This window comes from Eublepharis macularius, chromosome 3 (genome assembly GCF_028583425.1).
Source record: "Eublepharis macularius isolate TG4126 chromosome 3, MPM_Emac_v1.0, whole genome shotgun sequence".
In the NCBI taxonomy this organism is placed as follows: Eukaryota; Metazoa; Chordata; class Lepidosauria; order Squamata; family Eublepharidae; genus Eublepharis; species Eublepharis macularius.
In genome coordinates, this window is record NC_072792.1 from 159784852 (window position 1) to 159806229 (window position 21378).

The 21378-nt window shown below is 39.5% G+C and overlaps 1 protein-coding gene across 1 annotated transcript in view; it reads right to left on the reverse strand.

The window, feature by feature from the left end:
- The window catches only part of DDX10 (DEAD-box helicase 10), a 242076-nt gene that overhangs the window by 8024 nt on the left and 212674 nt on the right, over positions 1-21378 (reverse strand). Inside the window, exon 17 of the mRNA XM_054974856.1 lies at positions 4760-4884. Within this exon, the coding sequence (XP_054830831.1) occupies positions 4760-4884 (125 nt within the window). The remainder of the gene's footprint in view (positions 1-4759; positions 4885-21378) is intronic.

The following is a 21378-nucleotide window of genomic DNA, read 5'->3' on the forward strand; positions in this document are numbered from 1 at the left end:
TATCATGTATCACAGGGATTCTTCATGCTTTGAGATCTACAGTTACACAAACCTTTGCCTCACTTGTCATATGATAAAGGACAAATGATTTTGGTTTAGGCACACACCAAAGATTTACAAAGTATATATCTAAAAGGTGTGAAAATGCAGAACTAGTATTTGAAAACATGTGAATCATTTAGCTGCACTTATCTGACAGCCAGGGCTGACTGCAGTTTCCACTCAGTAACAAAACTAACTCTATTGCAGTGCACTTATATCTTTCCTCAGGTTTGCGGCATGCTTGTGAACATACAAATTTGTACTAAGCCTTCCCTTCTTGAAAGAAAGAGAAATAAATAAAAAATGAATAAAAATAAGTTCACAGAAACACCATGGCCCCATCGTTGATTATTACTTCCACTACAGATCTTGTTAGCTTACACACAGTGCGTAAATTCATGCCTGTTTTTAAGCTATTACATAAAGTCTACACATACTGTAAAAGGAAGTTCAAAATGATAGTCCAATTGAATCAGAACAACAACAAAATCCCAGACCTAAGCCATAAACAAACAACTCATCATAAGGCCAACAAGTAATCATCAACTGACTCTGAAGCCTCATCTTCCCACTTCCTTCAGGCGTTCAACTTCATCATCTTCAGTCCGCTGAAACGACTGCTGCCAAAATTGTCTTCACTGTCCATCCTTCACTGCTACACAGTCTGTGCCCTCTCCACCACACTGCACACAAAATTAAAATGTCCTTCAACAGCTTGTACTGCTCAGCCCCTAAACCATCTCTAGCCTTTTTTCTTTCTGTCCCTGTTTTGGATAACATTTCAGATTTGTTCAACCACCCGCCTACTCTCCACTTTCTTCCAAGCTACTGTTACAATTTACTTAAAAGAATTTATGGGCTGCTCTGCACGGCTTACATCAACTGCTATCACCATTAAACTACAATAAAATAATAGTACAAACAAGCTAATGAACTGAAGCAACCCCTGCCCCTACTTTTCAACCAAAGTTAGCTACCAAAAGAGATTCTCAGGAACCTACTGGACTTTGATTTCCACAAACCTTTCAAAAACTACTTTTGCTTGACAAAATGGGAGAAAAACATAATATGGAGGAAAGGCAGCCAGTTCCAGTCAGTAGAAGCCAGGGATTCGGAGCAGCAGCTGCTGGCTGATCAGAGAGTACAGCCAGCAGCTGATACAGGGCCACCCATGCCCTCCAGCCCCAATACCACCAGTGAAGCCCAGCCCAGCCCAGCCAGAGACTTCCAACTCCCCAGGTTCACCTACATCCAGAGAGCGCCACCGGCAGAAGCAAAGGGAAGAGCTGCAGGAACAGTGGCGCAGTGCTCGCCTCCTAAGCCAATGCCAGCTGCTTGTGGATAGTGACGATGAGTAGCAACAGGATAGCTTCCAAGCAGCTGGCTTCAATCAGCTCATGGCTATAAGGATCAGCACAGGAGATCTGTGGGATGTGGAAGCAACAAGTCAGCATCCCTGATGCTTAGCCTTGCTTTGCCTTCTGGACTGCGTTGACCTTGCCCTATTCTTGGACTTATTGGTACTTGACCTCTGGACTACTGGCTTTGCTGGCATCCCTAACCTTCGGACTGGCCCTTGACTACGCCCTTTGAGCTAAATGCATTTGCTTACCATGCTCCATGCCTGGTGGCCCAGCCTGTGCTGGCCTGACCCATGACAATATGACTGATAATTAAAATTTGATCAAGATATTCCTTGGGATACAGATTCTCAGCTAAGCCAGATCCAGACATGCTGGAGAGGGGCCATGGTTGCCTTCTTCCCTGTCTCTGAAGGCCTCAGCAACAGCAGTTACAAGCATTTACCAGCAACCATGCAAAGCCTCATAAAGCAAAAGCTTGTGGGCTTGACCATGACCTCTGTAAAGTAGCTCTAGACCTCTTCAGGGAGGTCACTTTACAGCCTTGAGTTCTAAAACTTACTACTAATTTTTTTACCTCATTTGTCTACACCATTAAACTACCATTACACCTACAAAACTAGGTGTAAATCTGATGCCATAGCGGGCCAGCTTCCAGATGTTCCATGGGTGAGGCCTGATCTACGTATGCAGCAGTATGAGGTGGTAATGAAGTAGTAGAATGGACAGTATCATTTCAAAGTGTAGATGGGCGGGGTGGGGTGGGAATCAAGTTTTATATACAGAAAACATTCTTTGCAAGCAGAAGACTATCACTGCAGGCAGTGGAATAGATTAGAGCCATTTATATTCTACGGCTCTTTAAAAATCTTGGAGGGAGTATTTACATGGGGGAATGTTTATTTTAAAAAATCCTTAACCACTAACAATATCTTGAAGTGGTACCTTCACCCAACCTCCATTTTCTTGAATGTTAAAGTCAGCCCTCAGACTCAGCTCTCAGAAGCTACAGCTCATCATACAAATTTCTGCTCATAAATGCAGCATTAATTAAATAACAGACCTATGTGCCTACCACTAAAATGATGCAATTAGTGTTAATGAATTTTTCCCACCCTAAAATATCCTCCAAACTGGGAACTATGTTGGGCAGATTTAAAAGTTAGTGCTAAAATGAATATATGAGATTAACTGAAGGCAATGAAAAGTCCAATCACAACTTTGTTCTGCTTCAAATTTGTTTCAAAACGGTTGACGGATTAGATATATTAAGGATTCAATTTGACTACTTAATGAATATTTAGGGCACTCAGTGGCTTCCCTGCTCGACCTGCTACAAATGCTTCATCTCATTAACTATTCAATATTATGATAGCCTTAAACTGAAATGTGATAAATGTTACTAGATATCCCAAAAATTCATCTTATATTACATGCTTCGAGTCTTTAATTACTTATTTGGTGGATGGGTAGCTTGGGGGAGGGTTCATTTTAAGGCAAATTTAAAACAGTGGATTGTAGAGTTTCTGCTACCGCAGTAGAAGAAAAAGATGCTAAATATGGTCGGCAGACTGACTGTTCTTTTAAAAAACCGCTGCAGCCAGTTTTATGTTTTACTGTTCTTGTGCATGTTTACTCAGATGTAAACTGAATTACACAGGACTCGCTTACAAGTTACAGTGCATAGGATACTGTCGTAGCCTGAACGCTTTTCATGAGAAAATTAATAATTATTTTCCCTTTAAAATAAGCAATGTCTACGAGAACATGTTTCTATTCTGAGGCATGTCTCAGAATTTCAGAAGCAAAACATTATTATTATTGTTAATTAAGTCCCCTCCCCACCAAAAAACTACATATTATATAATGATAAAAATAGAGACAAACTGTACAGACTTCATCTAATAAAGTGTTACCTTGGATAACGTGTTTCATATTTTCTTCTTCCTGGATGCTCAATTCTCAAGCTTCATTTGGCCCAAGCTGACCTGTCACCCCCATCAACCCAGCACTGTTTAAACCTGCATCCAAGCAGTAATTTTCACACTACTAGGTGGGCAGGTGATGGAATCAATTACACAAAGTAAGAGGAATTATGCAAATTGGAATGGGTTTTTTAGGCTTCTTGCCTATAGTTTTCCTAGGAGCATTTTTTTTTTACTTTATTATTTTATTTTTAGCAAAGAACACACACAAATCAACACGGGTACAGTAATGAACTCCAGATACTGGGAAGGCAAAAATTTGATGACAAACCATCACCTATCACAACACAAATGTCATTTGCCAGGTAATCCTTCTTAAATTTCCACAGCCTGAAGAGGAGGAAGAATATGAGGAAGATAAAAAGAATAAGGGGTAGAGGGAAAGACTGACAGCTTGAATCTGTGTTCTATTAGCCATTATGATTGTCATGAAGATGCGATGCCAGCACAGATGAAGAACGAATTATGATACAAGATATAAGGTCCTCTTTCTCTTTGCTGACCAGGTGCTAGACCTCTACAATAAAAAGCCTTGAATTTGGGAGAAAATACTGCAAGAGTGGATTCCCCATATAGCTGATCAAGCTTGCGTACATCAATCCTACTCCTGCACACAACGATGTCTTCCCAGCTTACAAAAAGAGAATGCGTGGACCAAATTTCTCTCTCATGAAAGAGGAACAGAGAATCTACAAAAAAAATCTGCAGTAGAGTCACTTGATCTGAACTTCCTTCCTGTTACTATACAATTGCTCAGTAGTCCTTTTAGCCTAAAGAGCTGTGCCCTGAAGCTTTCCAAAAGATTTCACTGGGCTCTTATTAGCAGCAAATTTCTAAAGCATTCACAGTCTTTGTTGCCAGCCAAGGAAGTTGGAAAGTCTCAGAAGAGACAGCATGAAACAACCTGGCAGGTCTCCCTCACCATAGAGAATTATCAAAAACAGGGTAAATTTACACTGTAACCTTTTTCTTAAGGGGAAAAAAAACCACAGTCAACTATGTGGGATTTAAATTAATGATTCTTAAATTAACAAAAATTAGGTTTAAGAGCATATTGTCTTTTTCATACTGAGGTAATAAAAATACCTCAGGACCCACATCTTAGGCCTAACCAGACTGCAGAGAGACAGCAAGCTGAATCCCAATCAAAAAAAGTTATAAAGCATTAGGCTTTACAAATTTCACAAAGGCCAGCATACAAACTGCATTTTCGTATTTTCATTGCTTCTGCTTCCACAAGAGACAAATTGTTTATAAATTCCTGTATACAACAGGATAAAGGTCTGTTTCATAGGTATTTCTTCACAGCTTGGATAACTAGAAGAAAAAGTCAGGGACATATTCTATTTTACTCTAAGACACAATGCATACCCAAAGCTTTCGGGGTCATCCTCTTGGTCTGTCTCTCTGTACTGATCAGGGTCTGGAAGGGTGCTTGGATCAAATTCATCACCACTGTCACTGTGGTCCAAAAAGGCTACTTGTTCCTCTTCATCCTGGATACACAAAGAGTTACAGAGTTAAATGTTTATATATTTAATCTTTAATCAAACCATCTGTGATAAGTAACATTCATCACCGGGGAGCATCTTCCCCTTCTCAGAAGCCTTGGGTACACCAGGAATCTCTTTGTTAACCAAAGGAAAAATGAAATCTTTTAATCCTCTTCTCACAAATCAACAGTTCTGAAGTTCTACTATGGTTTGACATTAAGCCAATGAGATAATTAAAAGCAAACCAGAGAATGAATTATTTAGGTAAGTAAGCCGAGAGACACAAGGATGTTGATGGTAGTTTCGCCAAAAAAGAAAAAAAATACATGTATAAAAAGGCTCCTATAGCATTAAAAACTATTGCAAGTTTATAAAACAGATTATTAGACATTCCACTTCAGTAGGCTGTGTGTCTTACAAAAATAAATTTTAATATTTTTTTAAAAAATTGTTTAAAGATGAAATACAAGAACTGAAGGGAAAGGGAGGAAGAAGAGACTGAGGGGAAATGTTGGGGACTGTCAGCTCAGGAACCAAGGGGAACAGCATTCCAGCTTTAAAATGGGAGAACGCCCTATATTTTTAACAATTGTATAAAAGGGACAGCTCTGCTGCCCAGGGCTTCAGTTATCACCATGTGATTATCGAAGGCCCATACTGCATTGGAATTGGATGGTCTAGCTGTTTGGCTTCTACAAACTAACAGGGCAAACTCCTTTGAAGCCAACTGATACACACACCAAAAGGAGATGTTTACATATACTAGCAAAGGAATGTTTTGATTGCTCCCTCCCCCTCCCCCCCTAATTGCCTCTTCCCTCTGCTCTTCTGTGTTTGACCAGTCTCTGTATCAGGCATCTGACAAAGAGAACTTGATTCTCGAAAGCTTATGCTAAAATAAAATTGGTTAGTCTTAAAGGTGCTACAGGACTCTTTTTGATTTTAGTCATCACCATGGTATCTGTTAGCAGGCAATCCTAACAGCAAGGACCAAGAGGTAGTGGAATGCAGCAGCAGAACAGATTGCATGCACTAATTTGAAATTACTAGCCAGTACTTTGGCTGTAGCCTTCTCTATGCAAGTCCCAGCATTACATCCCATTCCCCCAACACCGTCACATTCCAGAGCAGGCTGGCTGAACATGGGACCCCATCAAGGCAAAGGCAATCCAACTGGGGCTCATCAATAAACATATTGTTTTTGCTGTCCGTCTTTTACAGCATCTGGCAAGCTGTAGCATGTGGCTAGGGGTGGGGGACCAAGATATAAGAAATGAGAGTGAGGCCAGATAAAGAGGGGGTGCTATGTCAATAGGAACAGGATTGATTGTTGAAGGCTGGGGCAACCAGAGGCAGTGAGATGATTTAGATCCGTCCCAATGGTGTCCTTGACAGCTTTCTGCCCCGTTTTTGTTTCTTCTTTAGAAATAAATGGCTGCTATTCATTTGGTGGAGGGAGTAGTAAAGGCAGCATTGCAATGGGAGCAAACCCCACTCTCTACCATCCACCTCTGGTAGATGACCTGTACCAGGAGATGGACAGAGGGAGTGTGACTCTGTTGATTCTCTTGGACCTCTCAGCAGCTTTAGATACCATCCGTTATGGTCTCCTTTTGCACATCCTTTCTAGGTTGGGATTGGGAGGCACCATTCTATGGTAGTTCTGGTCCTACCTGGAAGGTAGGTTTCAGAAGGTGGTGCTACAGGACTGCTGCTCAGCCCCTTGGCCTTTGGCCTGTGGGATTCCACAAGGTTCAATCTTTGTCCCATGCTCTTTAACAACTACATGAAACTGCTGAAGGGGTGGAGAAATGTAAAATTTCTGGGCACGGAACTTAGGGGGAAATATCGACCCAGCACAGTGGAATAAGATATGGAAAGTGAATGTCAAAATAACTAAATCTGTCACATTTAAAGAGAATCTATACAAGGTATTTCATAGATGGTATCTAACACTGGATAGATTGGTTAAAATGTATAAAAATGTGTCAAACAAGTGTTGGAAATGTAAAAATTGTATAGGGACATTTTTTCAATTGTGGTGGTCTTGTAAAGAGGTGCGTAGATTTTGGATAATGGTGCATACCTTAATACAAAATATTTTACAGATTGCAATTCCCCTCAAACCTGAATCCTTCTCGTTAAATTGTATGCCAGATATGAACAGAGAACAGAAACCCCTGATAATTCATATAGTAACAGCAGCCAGAATTTTACTAGCGTCCTATTGAAAACGACCAACAATACCACAGCAAGAGGAGTTAATAGCGAAGATAATGGAAACTGCGGAAATGGACAAACTAACTTAATTAATGAAAGTACAAATGGAAGAAGACTATTCCGCGCCATGGGACCCCTTCTACAAATGGATGAAGAATAAATATAACGATTAAATGTAATGTAATATTAAGGCAATACTATATAACAGAACTCACAGTTAAAGATGTATTAAGAGGAAACATATGATGTGGAGAACTAGAATACTGATACAAGCAAGCATAAAGATAATGGTCTCACTTTCTATATGCTTACTCTTTCTCTTCTTTTTTCCTGTAAAAAAACTAATAAAATATATATAATAAAACAAAAGAAACTGCTGGGTGAGGTCATTAGGAGATTTTAGCTGAGTTGCCACCAATTTGTGGGTGACACTCAGCTCTCTCTCTGTCTTCCAGCTGATCCCAGGGAGGATAGAGAAACCCTGAACCAGTGCCTGGAAGCAGTTTTGGAGTGGATGTGGGCTAATAAACTGAAACTTAATCCTGACAAGATGAAAGTGCTACTTGTCAGTGGAAGGCCAGTCTTGAGATTTAAGGTGTCACCCATTGGGGATGCACTCCCTTTGAAAGAACAGGACCATAGTTTTGGATGCTCTTGGGCCCAGGCCTACTCCTGGAAAAGCAGGTGGCAGCTGTGGCCAAGAGTGCCTTTTACCAGCTTCATATGATTAAAATCTGACTCACTGTGATACATAACCTGGTTACATTGAGATCAGATTACTTCAGTGAGCTCTATGTGGGGCTGCCCCTGAGAAGTATTCAGAACCTTCAACTGGTGCAGAATGCTGCAGCCAGGATACTGACTAGAGTGGGTCCTAGGGACCATATCATACCTGTCTTGGCCCATCTACACTGGCTCCCAATTTGTTTCCAGGCACAATTCAAGGTGCTGGTATTGAACTTTAAAGCCCTATATGATATGGGACCAATATATCTGAAGGATTGCCTATTCCCTTATGAACCTACCCAAGCACTGTGGTCATCTTCAGAGGCCCTGCTTCAGAGGCCCCCGCTTTCTAAGATTAGGCAGGAGGCAACCCAAAAGAGTGCCTTCTTGGTTATGGCACCAAACCTCTGGAACTCTCTCCCAGGGAGATTCATGTATCCCCTTCTGTTGCCATTTTCTGCCATGGAGTGAAGACTTTTTTGTTTTGTTTGACATTCTTTTAGCGATTCTTCCTTCGAGCCCAATATTTTTAATTGTTTTAAATGTTGTTTTTAAGTCTTTGTATGTTTTAACTCAGGTTTAACTGCTTTAATGATGTGATGTTATTGTTATTGTTTTGCTTGGTTTTAATCACTTTTAATTGTGATTTAATGATGTATATTTTAATTTGTTGGTCATCTACTGTGATTGGAAGAGGGAGTAGAGAGGGGCAAAGAGAGAGTGCCACATGTTTTTTTGTGCAAACTGTACCAAGACATATTGTTGAAGGCTTTCACGGCCAGAGAACGATGGTTGTTGTGGATTTTCCGGGCTGTATAGCCGTGGTCTTGGCATTGTAGTTCCTGAAGTTTCGCCAGCAGCTGTGACTGGCATCTTCAGAGGTGTAGCACCAAAAGACAGAGATCTCTCAGTGTTACTTTGACATTGAGAGATCTCTGTCTTTTGGTGCTACACCTCTGAAGATGCCAGTCACAGCTGCTGGCGAAACTTCAGGAACTACAATGCCAAGACCACGACTATACAGCCCGGAAAATCCACAACAACCATGTACCAAGACAGACTGCACCTTCCGAACACACACACCATGATATATAGGTTTGCTAATGTACACCAATTTTCAATATTTCACTGCAAGCCTCACTATGTCAAGAAGAAGAATTTTTGCAGCAATTGTCTCCTTTTCAAAGGCCACCTTTTCACAATCTTAGTGTTTTCAGCATTCTCCCATTCTTTAGCTGTTTTATAAACAGAAATGAGCTCTGCACTTAGACACATGGACAGCACTTTAGCAATACAGTAAAATTTGCACTTTTCCCAGCAAAGCTCCATTGTTGACCTTTGGAGATACAAAGAGCACAAGATGGAAAATATGGCTTAGACACCCTAAAGATTCCCTTATCACTTCCCAATGAAACTCTCTTGCAGTATTTAAAAGGTCACGCAGAAACAATGAGAAAAGCAGAGGGGAAATCAGGTTTGCTGTGAAAAGGCCACACAAAGCCAGGGTCACGGTCAGAACAATTTCCCTCCTAATATATACCAACTAAGTGTAAACCATAGATCATAATTATCAATAAAGTTAAGACTGAATTCACCACTACTGCAAACTACCAATGAAAAAGAAAATAATCACAAAAAAGGAGAGCTTCAAAGATTTGTTTTTCAACATTTCTGTTGTAGAGTTGAGGCAAATGTCACCACTTGCTTTTCTTATGTTTCTTCTTGTTGTGGTACCAATGAAAAGCAGAATTGGCTTTCAGTGGGCCAATAACTGATGTGGTATCACATACTGCACATTCTCTGAGCAATGGAGTCCTTAAAACACTGAACAACCACATAAGGAAAATGCCAAAGAAAAGGGACTGCCAACAATATAAGGAATTAGATATTGGCTGATCCTATATGAATACCATACTATGCAAATAGATAATTTAGACACAGTCTTCCTAACACATTATGGTTGTAAGAAATGCACCCAGTAGTAGTTCATATTGTTGTTTCCCCACTCCACCACAGTTAACAATATGTATGTAGAAGCTGGGACCTGTGAGATTCATGTGTGTGTGGGTATGTGTGTGTGTGTGTGAATCCCAGCGGCAATGGTGCCCCACTGCTTGCTCAATCTCCCACTACTTCCCCACCACCACTCTGCCTGCCCACTTGCTTGCCCTCAACTCTGTCGCCTCCATGGGCCCAGCTAATGCAGTGGTGGCAGTTCAGGCTCCTGCTCCCCCTTCCCCAGGCAAACTCATGGGAGGGAAAATGTGTCCACACGGCCCCTCCCCTTCTCTGCCTGGCCACTTACCATTTCTCCCCATCTGTCCACCTTCCTGCTGCTCTGCCTACTTGTCCATCTTCCTCCCTGTTACTCTGCAGGGAGTGATGGTGGCTCCTGCCCTCCTCTTCCTATTTGGCTGAAGCACCCACTTCCGCTCCCTCTGATGTCTCCCACACGTGGTGGCTAAAGTGGGTGCTGCAGGCTCAGCTAAGGAAATGTTGTCTGTACAAGCACAGATAATATTCCTCTGTTTGGGGAATACCCCCTCCCCTATAAGTTTTCATATTTTCCTACAAACCTGGGGAATCTCTCAAGTTTGCAGAAATATTTCATTTCTTTTTTCATGGGCTGATCTGCAAATTTAAGCATGCTCAGAGGGGGCAACGTTGAGAATTAGGTGTATTGAAATTTATTTATCTATGATGGTTGCTCAAATGGTCCTCCTTAGGATATGATTTATGATCACCATCACTAAAACATGGACTTTTTTTTTTAGAGCAACCTTTAAATAAGCAATCACTAGCCGTGGTTCCAGCACTCCATACCACCATTTTGTTATCACAATGTAGTTGTGAGATATATAAGGGTGAGAGTGAATGGTTGGTCCAAAGTCACTGAATGAGTTTTGTCACTAAGTGGGATTACTGAGCAAATCACAGTAGACTGTAATGAGGAAGAGAAGAGAACTAGAATCCATACCTAGCAGAGGAAGATATTCTGGAGGCCTATTTTATCCCTATGTGTGAAAAGTTTTCTTCTTTAAGCCAAATTTTCCACTTTCTGTTTTGCTCCTAATGAAAATCCAGGCTTTCTCTTGTGGCTTTAAATATCCAAGCAGCAACAATACTGCTGCTTAACCTCATCCCCAATGACAGCAGAGCCTATTAATGTGTAAATTCTTTCCACCTCATCTATTCCCACAGTCCTCAAATTTTATATTGTCAGATCCTTCAGGTTTGGGAGAGGGGCAGACCTAGACTTCTATGCTTATATAATTCTGTAAAGCAACATTTACCAAGACGGTGCTTTAAAATACCACAATACCTAATAATGAATCCCACCCCTGCCATCAGCAGATTTAAAATGTGGATTTTAACTGTAATCTGCCTTGAGTCTCAGTGAGAAAGGGGGACTACAAATAACAATAACAGCTATCTCCAATCTACTAATATATATTTGGAAATACTCATAACCATGGCTAACATGTCAATCCTTAACAGAGTAGTATAGTCAGACCAGGACTAAGGCATCCTGAGTTCAAATCACCACACTGACACAGAAGTTTGCTAGGTGACTTTGGGTCAGTCTGAGCGTCACCAATCTTATAAGGTTTTTCTCGTGAGGATAAAATGGATGAGAGGAAGAAAGATGTTATAAACCACTGTGGGTCCCTATGAGGAGAAAGGTTTCACAAGATATAGATGACATAAATATGATAACAAAATTGGTGAATAAAAGACATGAGAGCAAAAATACCTCATTTCAACAGAGAAAAACTCCAGAGCTTAAATCTTGCACACATCCCCAATATTATACAAAATGTACTTGACATGTCAACAGTCTCTCATCTCACACATGCTTTCATCACATTCAGGTTCACAGAAGTCACGGCTGTCAACCCATGTACAGAAAGTAATTCTCAAACGTAGTCTTGTGTTCAAACATTTCAACACATCAGCCTTCTTCAGGGAGCTCAATATATGCCCGTTGGGGAAATGCGTACACAAGAGAAATTGGTTTATATAACTTTATGTAACTTCTCTGTAACTTTGCTTAAATTGCTGCTAAGAGGGAGAAAAATCTAAGACAGAAGATGGCTGTAATTTTTCTTTGTTATGTGCTAAAATAACAATTTAAGGAATATAGTTAAACAGAAACTGGGACTACTACTCTGAGGGAGCCCAAGGCTCTATACTATCCCACTAGATTTAAAAAGAAAAAAAAAACTTTATTCCTGTGACCATCAAATCTCCTGCACTACATGACAAACACAATGTAGGCTTATATCCCTCATGATTTTGTCTTACTGCTGCTTTCTTGATTTTATTATTGTATTGGAAACCTTTTCAAATGCACCACTAGGTTGGATCCAGACTAAATGAGCAATTTTATTGACTCCCTCTTTCTGCTGCAGACCCTCCTCATGTTGTTCCTTGGGATCTCCTATCTGCCCTGGGAGATCATTTTGTGGAGATCAGTGGGCTGCAGTGGGGGAGTCATGGAAGCTCCATTCTCCTAATGGAAAATTTATCTTGGATCCATACTGTAGAGAAATAAATAAATAAATAAATCTGGGTGATATACTTGGCAGTCTGAAGTGCAGAAGCTGAGCAGAATAAACATTATTTTTGTAAAAAAATCTGTTTCTGTCATGTTCTTTAGGTTTAAAAATATGAAGATTTTTGCTTGCTCACCCTATGATAGCTTGAAAACAAAATAAAGCTGACTCATAACAGGTGCATGTAGCTTATCTTGAAAATATTGCATACAGTACTGAATTTAAAGCCTGGCTTGCATAACCATTTGTTATGTTTTCAAGTTACAGAAAAAGTTGACATTTCTGGTGATTTGGAGTAGTCAACTGACAGAGTGATGGATATAGTTTTGAAGAAAGGGATTTTATATACTTCTTTTATATACTACTTCTGTGCCTTTCAGTATTACATGCCTTGCACTTTTTCTATGCCCAGGAGCCAATGTAGTATTTGTAATGCAACCTGTAAGAATATGACACTTGAAACAAGAAGAACAGAAGAAGAATGTATGCTGACTAATAGAAAATATACTGCTTGTAGAGATGCACTTATAAAAATATTACGCATATGTTATATTAGTCTATAAGATTCCAATAGGAATCAGTACCAGAGAGCCTTTTGTAGAAACTGATTTATGCAGCAAGCTGGGTCGGCTACCCGGCATTATCTCCCTCAAGGCTGCAAAAAAAGGAGGGAGAGCGCAGAAATGGGGGAAACATACCTTTCTGCCCACGGACTTCAGTTATCTGAAGGCCCCAAGGCTGCCAGATTGAGACTCCCTGGCGCCATCGAAGGTAACAGTAGCAAAAGAAAGTGGGCAAAACGGTAGATGTCCTTCAAAGGGGGACAAGATAAAGGGGCTGCAAGATTTGGAATTCCCCCAAGTAGGGGGCCGACCCAGAATTGCGTCTTCAAATCAGAACTGACCCTAGACACCTTACGAGCCAATAAGATAACAAATATTAGAATATTGTAATATTATTATAATTAACCTGAGGGTACTAATTGCTTTGCACTCCTGTTGTAGCTTTGATGAGCTTTGCACACAAGGAGACCATCTACTTCTGTGTAAAAAGGGGCTCATCCACCATTTAATTAAACAGTCTATTTTGCTTCAATTCAAACAGGACTCCCGGATTATTTTTTATTGTGGTTGGTCAAAAAGGGAAAAAGATACCACAGAAGCGCAAAGTTTGCGCATAACAAGAGTTGCCTTGGTGAAATGACGTAAGTCTGGGTTGGGACTATGTCTGAATAGGAAACCCTCTGTACCCTGCAAATGTGGCTGCAGTATTGTATACAACTGTGTATATTTAAATCATATGAATGATGTAGTCAAGCATGTATCACTTGGTACAGGTTTGCAGTCCACTGCCCCAGTCAAGGCCCAAATCTGTGCCCCAATAAGGACACTGAAGTCTTGCCTACACAGACTATCCCATCCATTTCACAAAAACAGGAGACCTATGCAAAAGGACTAATCCTGCACCTGCAAGGATCTTGCATTCTGATAACTGGGTCTGAGCATACTAATATAGAACATTACATATCTGCAAAGTAAAACATTATCTGTAGAGGCAGGATTTAAATGTGCTTAATGAACAAATGATTTGTATTAAGTGTTCCCTGATGTGATATTCAAAAAAGGCTGGACAAACTACTTTTTTAAAAATCCGAAGAGTTAAAAAGATGAGAAGCAACCCTGTATTTTTAAAAATCATACTTACTGCTGGGTTTGGAAGAGTTTTGAGTACCACCTATAATTTTAGTAGGATTACCAACATGAGTAAGTTTTTGATATCTGAATGCAACATCTATACGTTAATTTGGGAATATAATATTTGGATGTAAATTCAGATTCCATCATTGCATGCTTGAACAGGTTTTATTTTGATAATCTACCACCAAATCTCTCAGTTTAGTAATTTTCTATTTGAACATTATGAAGTTGCTTCCCATTAAGTCAGACCATTGATCCATCTACTTCAGTATTGCCTACTCTGACCGGGCAGTGGTCATTAATATAGTATTTTTGAGCTAGGTGTTGTACAAAAATATTCCATCAACGTAATGGTGAAAATCAAGACATAGTGTCAGCTTCCTCGCAGGAATTCTTATGACTATGGCTGCAAGCCGCCTTCCATTTAGAGAAGGTTACGTTGCATGTGTGAATTGCTGCCAGAAGCTGCTGTTGTATCTTTGTAGATGGCACAGTTCATAAGTTACGTTCCTCTCTGCAAATGTGTCCAGAGTCTAGTGGACTGCCTCATAGTAAGCCCTCTTGTAATGTGTAAACCTCTGCATATTTACAGAAGGGGGAATTTTTTGTTTTGCTTTTTATACATATTAAAATTCTCTCTGCAGAGTGCTGTATAGTCTATGAAACACCTATTTTTCATCCATGAGCATATTACATTTCCAAGCTGCTCACTCATTTGTCTCTTTATTACCGGAATGCTTGACAAACCCTTATACTGTGTAAAGAGTGTAACTTATCTACAGCAAGCAAGATGAAATACATTTGGTGATTGATGACCTCTGTCCAGCGTTCATAAAAATAGGAAACAAGGATTCTCAACTCCCAGAAGATTACATTTTGGGACAATGTGGATAAGAGCAATCAAAACAAAGTGCTGCTGAGGCTGCAGTTATTAATGCTATATATTAGACTTCAACTGTTATACAATTGAAACATCTTAAATTAATTTAGTGAAAAGTAATGGTAGCCGAAATAAGACTTTTTTATTTTTCATATCTCTTCTCTGCAACTATCTGTCAAGAATACCAGCAAAACCTTTCAAAGAACAAATAAGTATTTGTCTCAATTTGGAAAGAAAACTTAAGTGAAGAATACAGTTGCATTCCAACTTCCTCTCGTCTGTTCTTTGGCCATCTGTGAACATTTGATAGAACGGATCTTAGACAATGCTTTAGCGATCCAGCATCTGCACTGGCTCCCCAGAGACATCCAGGCACAATTCAAGGTGCTGTTTTGACCTATAAAGACCTAGTCTCCTTGAGTCTTACACACTTTAGACAAAGTCTTCTTTCTGTTGTACAATCATAATCATAAAACATCAACTGAACACCTTTTTCTGCCTTCCCCATGCAGAAAGGGCTATTTACTCACTCTGTCTCACTAAGTGCAACATGAGATTATCTGATAACTTCAGGGACAAGCAATAATTTTGGGTTCTTCTATGACTGGCATTTTAGGGGACTTTTTTTTTGTTGGCTTCATATTGTAACAGGAGGGTTGGGAAAAACAGACCTAGTGTTTGGACTGATTAGGCAGGAACAGGGCAGGCTGCTCATGACAGGCAGAAAGAATTTTAAGAACTGGGGGCACCATACAATGAAGGGCTATTCCTGGCACAGCTCATCATTCACTTGGCAGCGAAGTGGGATGGAAGGTTCTTGGCATCATCAACCAAATCCTTAGTTATCTGTATAGCACATGGAGCAGGGTGGGATTTACATGCAAACAAGGACAAACAAAACCATGACAAAATCACTGGCCAAGGTTAAAGTTGCCCAAATTATAAGGCCTAGCCAATACTCTGCCCTTAAATATGCTAAATAAATGTTGATCAAGAATAGACATGGGCACAAATTGGAATACGAAGCAAATTTCATCATGAATTGGGCTGTTTCGTGTGTCACAAAACAATGTTTTGTAGGGCCACGGTTATCACGAACTTATCATGAAATTCATGACTTTTTGGCCTGTTTTGTTAGCTTCATGAATGATTCATGACTGCAGACAGGCTGGCACCAAGCCATCTGGAGAGCTTCCATTCTGCCCTATACAGCCAGGAGCTGGGGGTCAATCCCCTAGGCAACCAAGGAGGTGGGCCTTCTGTAGTCATGGGCACACCAATCTCATCCCTCCAAACCCTGTTAGGCAGGCTTGTCAGCCAACCACAGACCTCCTGTTCTCGGGATGAATGGTGGGGTTTTGGAGAAACATCCAGCTTGTCCTCCACATCCCAAACTCTCGGGACTGTCCCTGCCTGTCATCCACCCCTCACTCCCGTCTTCCCAGCCCAGCTTCACACCACGTCCTTCGTCCTCCTCTGATCCAGCAATTCCCAGTCCCCGTTTCGATCATGCACTCTGGCAGCACTTCCCTTCCCACCCTTCCCGTTGACCTTCCTGATCAACGTATTGCAAACTGGGAAGGTGGGTGGAGGAGAGCCAGCTGAAGACTCCCTGCAAGTTTGGCGTCTCCAGGTATAAAGGGGGGGCGTTGAAATGCCCCGGGTTCTGATGAATCACAAAACTAACGAATCATTTTGGCAAACGTGTCAATTTCATGAAATTTCATGATTTGTGGATTGCAACGAAACACAAAACATTTTCCATTTTGTGCGCATGTCTAATCAAGAATTTAAAAAAATCTTGCCTTTGTGGTTGAGGGAAAAAAAGATTTTTTTTTTTAAAAATCCAAACATGAACACCTTACCATCTATAACCTCTGTTATCCAACAGGTAGATCCCCCACAATCATGGATTTACCTTCCCAATCTTGTGATTGCAAAGGTGGCACACACAAGATCAATCCAATGATATACTTTTATTATATACACATGACACTTACCCCCTAAAATTGCACTGAGATAGGGGGGGGGAATCTCAATATAGCCAGCCTTTGAAACAACAATTACAAATCAAAACAGCCCTAAATGCAATCACCCCAGTCCAACAAAAACTGCCACCACAGCTATTGTGCAGTACAAAGGCTGGGATAAAGTACAGATGGGATAAAGTACAGTTGTCCTTGTTGGGGAAAATATCAATTAATAAGATGAATATTTTACCTAGGATGTTATTTTTGTTCCGGACAATACCTGTTTTAACTTCAGAAGTAACATTTAAACAGTGGCAAAATGATATATCAACATTTATATGGCAAGGAAAAAAACTAAGAGTTAAATACAAAATTTTACAAGATGCAAAGGAAAGAGGCAGCTTAGGTTTACTGGATTTGAAGTTATATTTTGCTGCCTCATGTCTAATGTGGATGAAGGAATGGATGCTTCTGAGAAATTATAGGCTCTTGACTTTGGAAGGTCATGACCTGAGATTTGGATGGCATGCTTATTTGTGGTATAATAAAGTAAAGGTCAACATAGACTTTAAAAATCACTACATAAGAAGAGCCATCTTGAGAATTTGGAGCAAATATAAACTGAGACTATCAAGGAAGACACCGCTTTGGATTTCAATACAGGAAGCTTTTTATAGAAGTGAAATAATAACTAAACAGAGATAGTTGATGTATTATTGGAGTTCTCACAAGGAGACTGTAAATTGAAGATAAGGGAAGATCTAACTACAGGTTATAAATGTCAATGGTTCTTCTATGCACAATTACTAGAAAGGTTTAAATCAGATAAAAAAATATGGAGCTTTGACTACGATAAGACAGAGTTTGAAAAAGAGCTTTGTACAAATGATGAACATGTTATTTCCAAAATGTACAAACTTTAGTTGAAATTTGAAATGGAAGAACGTGTGAAAGATTATATGGTAGAATGGGCTTAAAAATTTGGGTATAATATACCAATGGACCAGTGGGAAAATATGTGGGCAAAGGGGCTCAAATTCATTTTGAGTTCCACACTTAAAGAAAATTTTTACAAAATGATGTATTAGTGGTATATGTCTCCTGATAAATTAGCAAAAATGAGTAAAAAGTATATCAAATAGAGCAACATGAAGGAACATGAAGGAACATTTTCAGTGCAATCCTAAAAAGAGTTACTCCAGTCTAAGACCATTGAAATCAATGGGCTTAGACTGGAGTAACTCTTCTTAGGATTGTACTCTTTATCATCTTTGGGGGACTTGTCCCAAAGGAAAAAAAATTGGTCACAAATTCATATGATAATACAGAAAATTTTGAAGATCAATATATGATTCAAACCAGAAGCCTTTTTGTTGGGACTTATGGATAAACAGTTGGAAAATAAACATGGTATCCTATTTCTATGTATGACAACGGTGGCTAGGCTTTTATATGCACAAAAATGGAAAAGTACAGTATTGCCTTCAGTGGATAACTGGATTGTGAAAATGATGAGAGTTAGCAGAGATGGCTAAACTTACAGCTCTGATCAGAGATAAAACATTGTCAACTTTTATGGTTAAGTGGAAACTCCTTATTGGCTTTCTGTATGAGACAAAAAAAACCCCAAACTGATGATTTGTGGATTTGATTTCTAAGAAGATAAATTTGGGGAAAATAAATAGAAGGGGAGCAATTAAGAAAAGGTAAATTCTGGAAGTATCAGAACTATAACTACAGTACATTGTTTGTAAAGATATGATAGGTGTAAAGAAAAATGGAAAATGAAATATGCATTATTTTTCTTTGTTTTTTAAATGTTTTTATTCTTTTCTTCTTTCTCTTTTTTTATTCTCTCCCCCCCTCCCATTTTCTTTTTCTCTCTTTGTCCTTTTCATTGGGCTTTTATTCTTATTAATAAAACAATAAAATATTTGGAAGAAGGTTAGTTGGGCCATCAAAGTCTATGCCTGAATACCGGAAAACTATAGAACTTGCCGTTTGACATTCAGTGGACAGGATTAAGCAGCTGGGTAACTAACTGATTTCTGTACCTATGCATGCATGTGTGTTTGAAACTGTTAACCATTCCAAATCCTTAGGAAGGAATGGGGTAGAAATTCAGGTAAACATATACTTCAATAGATACAAACTGTTCAAAATAAGGTATTTATACAGCCACAGATAGCTGGAGAGGCTGAAGAGCTTACAACATTTTTTTCCAGCTTCTTGATCCACCTTGTACTCCAAGTCTCCAACCAAGCAATATGACCCTTGCTCACTCCCTCTCACCTCCTCATCTGCTCTATTTTTTCTTGTCCTAAGCATTCCTAAACAGAAGACGATGACAAAAGACAGTGTTGGTATGATTAGCATGATCCTCCTCACATTGGGAATTGAGGCTTTTGTGGAACATCTCCCAGCCACTAAAGACCAAGATGTGATAACTGTTAAACACCTCTGGAGGTGGTAATATTTTTTTTTACATTAGAACATGTTCAAATGGAATCAGATAAAGGGAAAGCAAAGGGCCCGGGAATAGAACTGTTTCATTTTACAGTATTTTTCTTTAGAGCTGCTTTATTAATACTTTCCCAATATGCTTCAGACAGTGTTTATATGTGCACAGTCTAGAACGATAACATTCATAAATATAACATATTGCAAGGCTTGGTTTTCTGTGATAAGAGTCATCTTGCAAATAGGCCTAAATGAGATGTCTTCAATCTATTCAGCTGCTTTTATAAATTCTGAATCATTTCCTTCCGAATCCAGGCTGAGCTACCTTCGCCTGTAGATGAAATACTGACTCACAAGTAGTTTGTTTTGAAAAATAAGAAACTGAATACACACTTTATATTCTGACCCATCAAAAATTAAAGGAGTGGGGGAGCCCGAAAGAAGACTTTTTAGTATTCAGGGCAACCAAGTGATCATTTCTGGTTTATATGAGAACTACAGAATTACTGAAAGCCAGATTGACCACATGGAATTTGGATTTAAAACATATATTCTTGAAAGTAATCTCAGGATTCGTGAGGACACTTAACAATAAATTCTAGTCTTACTGTATGACAGATCTTTACTACTAGCAAGAAAGGTTAACCAAATACCTAAACTAGACTAAGACCAAAGCACAAACACATTTTAGCCCTGAAAGTTATCTTTTCTCATTTAGTTTATTTTGTAGATGAACCCAAATAAATGGTGTAGAGATTCAGTGACTACTGAAAATAACAATTTATTACAAGTGTCTGAGAAGTTTAGATTTCCCAAAAAAATTACTTGGAAATTGAATAGCATTTCTTCTGTTAATTGCTCGTGTCATGTCTAAGTCCTGCTTGAAAAAGATTTATGGGTTGATGCATGTTTGTTATAAAGTAACCCACAGCTTGGTATTCTAGAGTGCTGGATAAAATGATCATACAAAACCCCTAACCCATGTGTAAAGAAGCTCTTCAACATCCTGGCTTACTAAATTTTCCAGTCTATGGGTTATTAAAAATCACCTCAGAAAACTGGTGCAAATCAGACTTCTGAAGCAAAGTTTTCTGATTGGTTTGGATTACCATTACCAGTCATCAAATTTTAATGACTTTTTTAAAGTTTCTTAAAAATGGAAGCAATAACCTTCCAAAAATAGATCCAGAGGAGTTAGCTGTGTTAGTTTGTAGTAGCAAAATAGAAAAGACTCCAGTAGCTCCTTTAAGACTAACCAATTTGACTGTAGAATAAGCTTTCGAGAACCACAGTTCTCTTCGTTAGATGCATGGAGCGTGCATCTGACAAAGAGAACTGTGGTTCTCAAAAGCTTGTGCTATGTACAGTCAAGTTGCTATGTACAGTCTTAAAGGTGCTACTGGTCTCTTTTCTACCTTCCAAAAATAAGATGGCAAGCTGAATGTTCTCTCAGAACCACAGCGAAAATACATAAAACTGATAAAGCCAGTTTCAGAAAAAGCATGTATTGTTCTTAAAATGAAGCACTTTAGGAACTTGCATAGAGATGATTTTTCGCTGTGCTGGAGACATGCTATTTATTTAGGCTGCAGTTGGGGGTTCACATGATTGGATATTCCCCGATACAAAAATTAAACCCTGCACTTTGGAAAGAAGGTTCATATAGGAATTTATTATACCAGTAAAAAAAAGAGCATTCATCATATCAACATCTACCTGCACAATGTACAGGTACAACTGAGGCAGAGGTTTATTGCGGAGGTCAACTTTAGTCATCATGGCTACTAGCCACTGACAGAACTATCCTCCATGTATCCGCCTAATCCCTTGGTTAAGCCATCTATGCTAGTGGCCATTGTTACATCACTTGGTAGTGAAACCCAATCCTACAAGCAGGCTGTGGACCCTCTCAAGTGAATGAAACTTGAGAGACAGTCTGTCTAGCAAGCAGCTCTTTAAAAAGGCAGTTGTGTGTGCGCGTGGGGGGG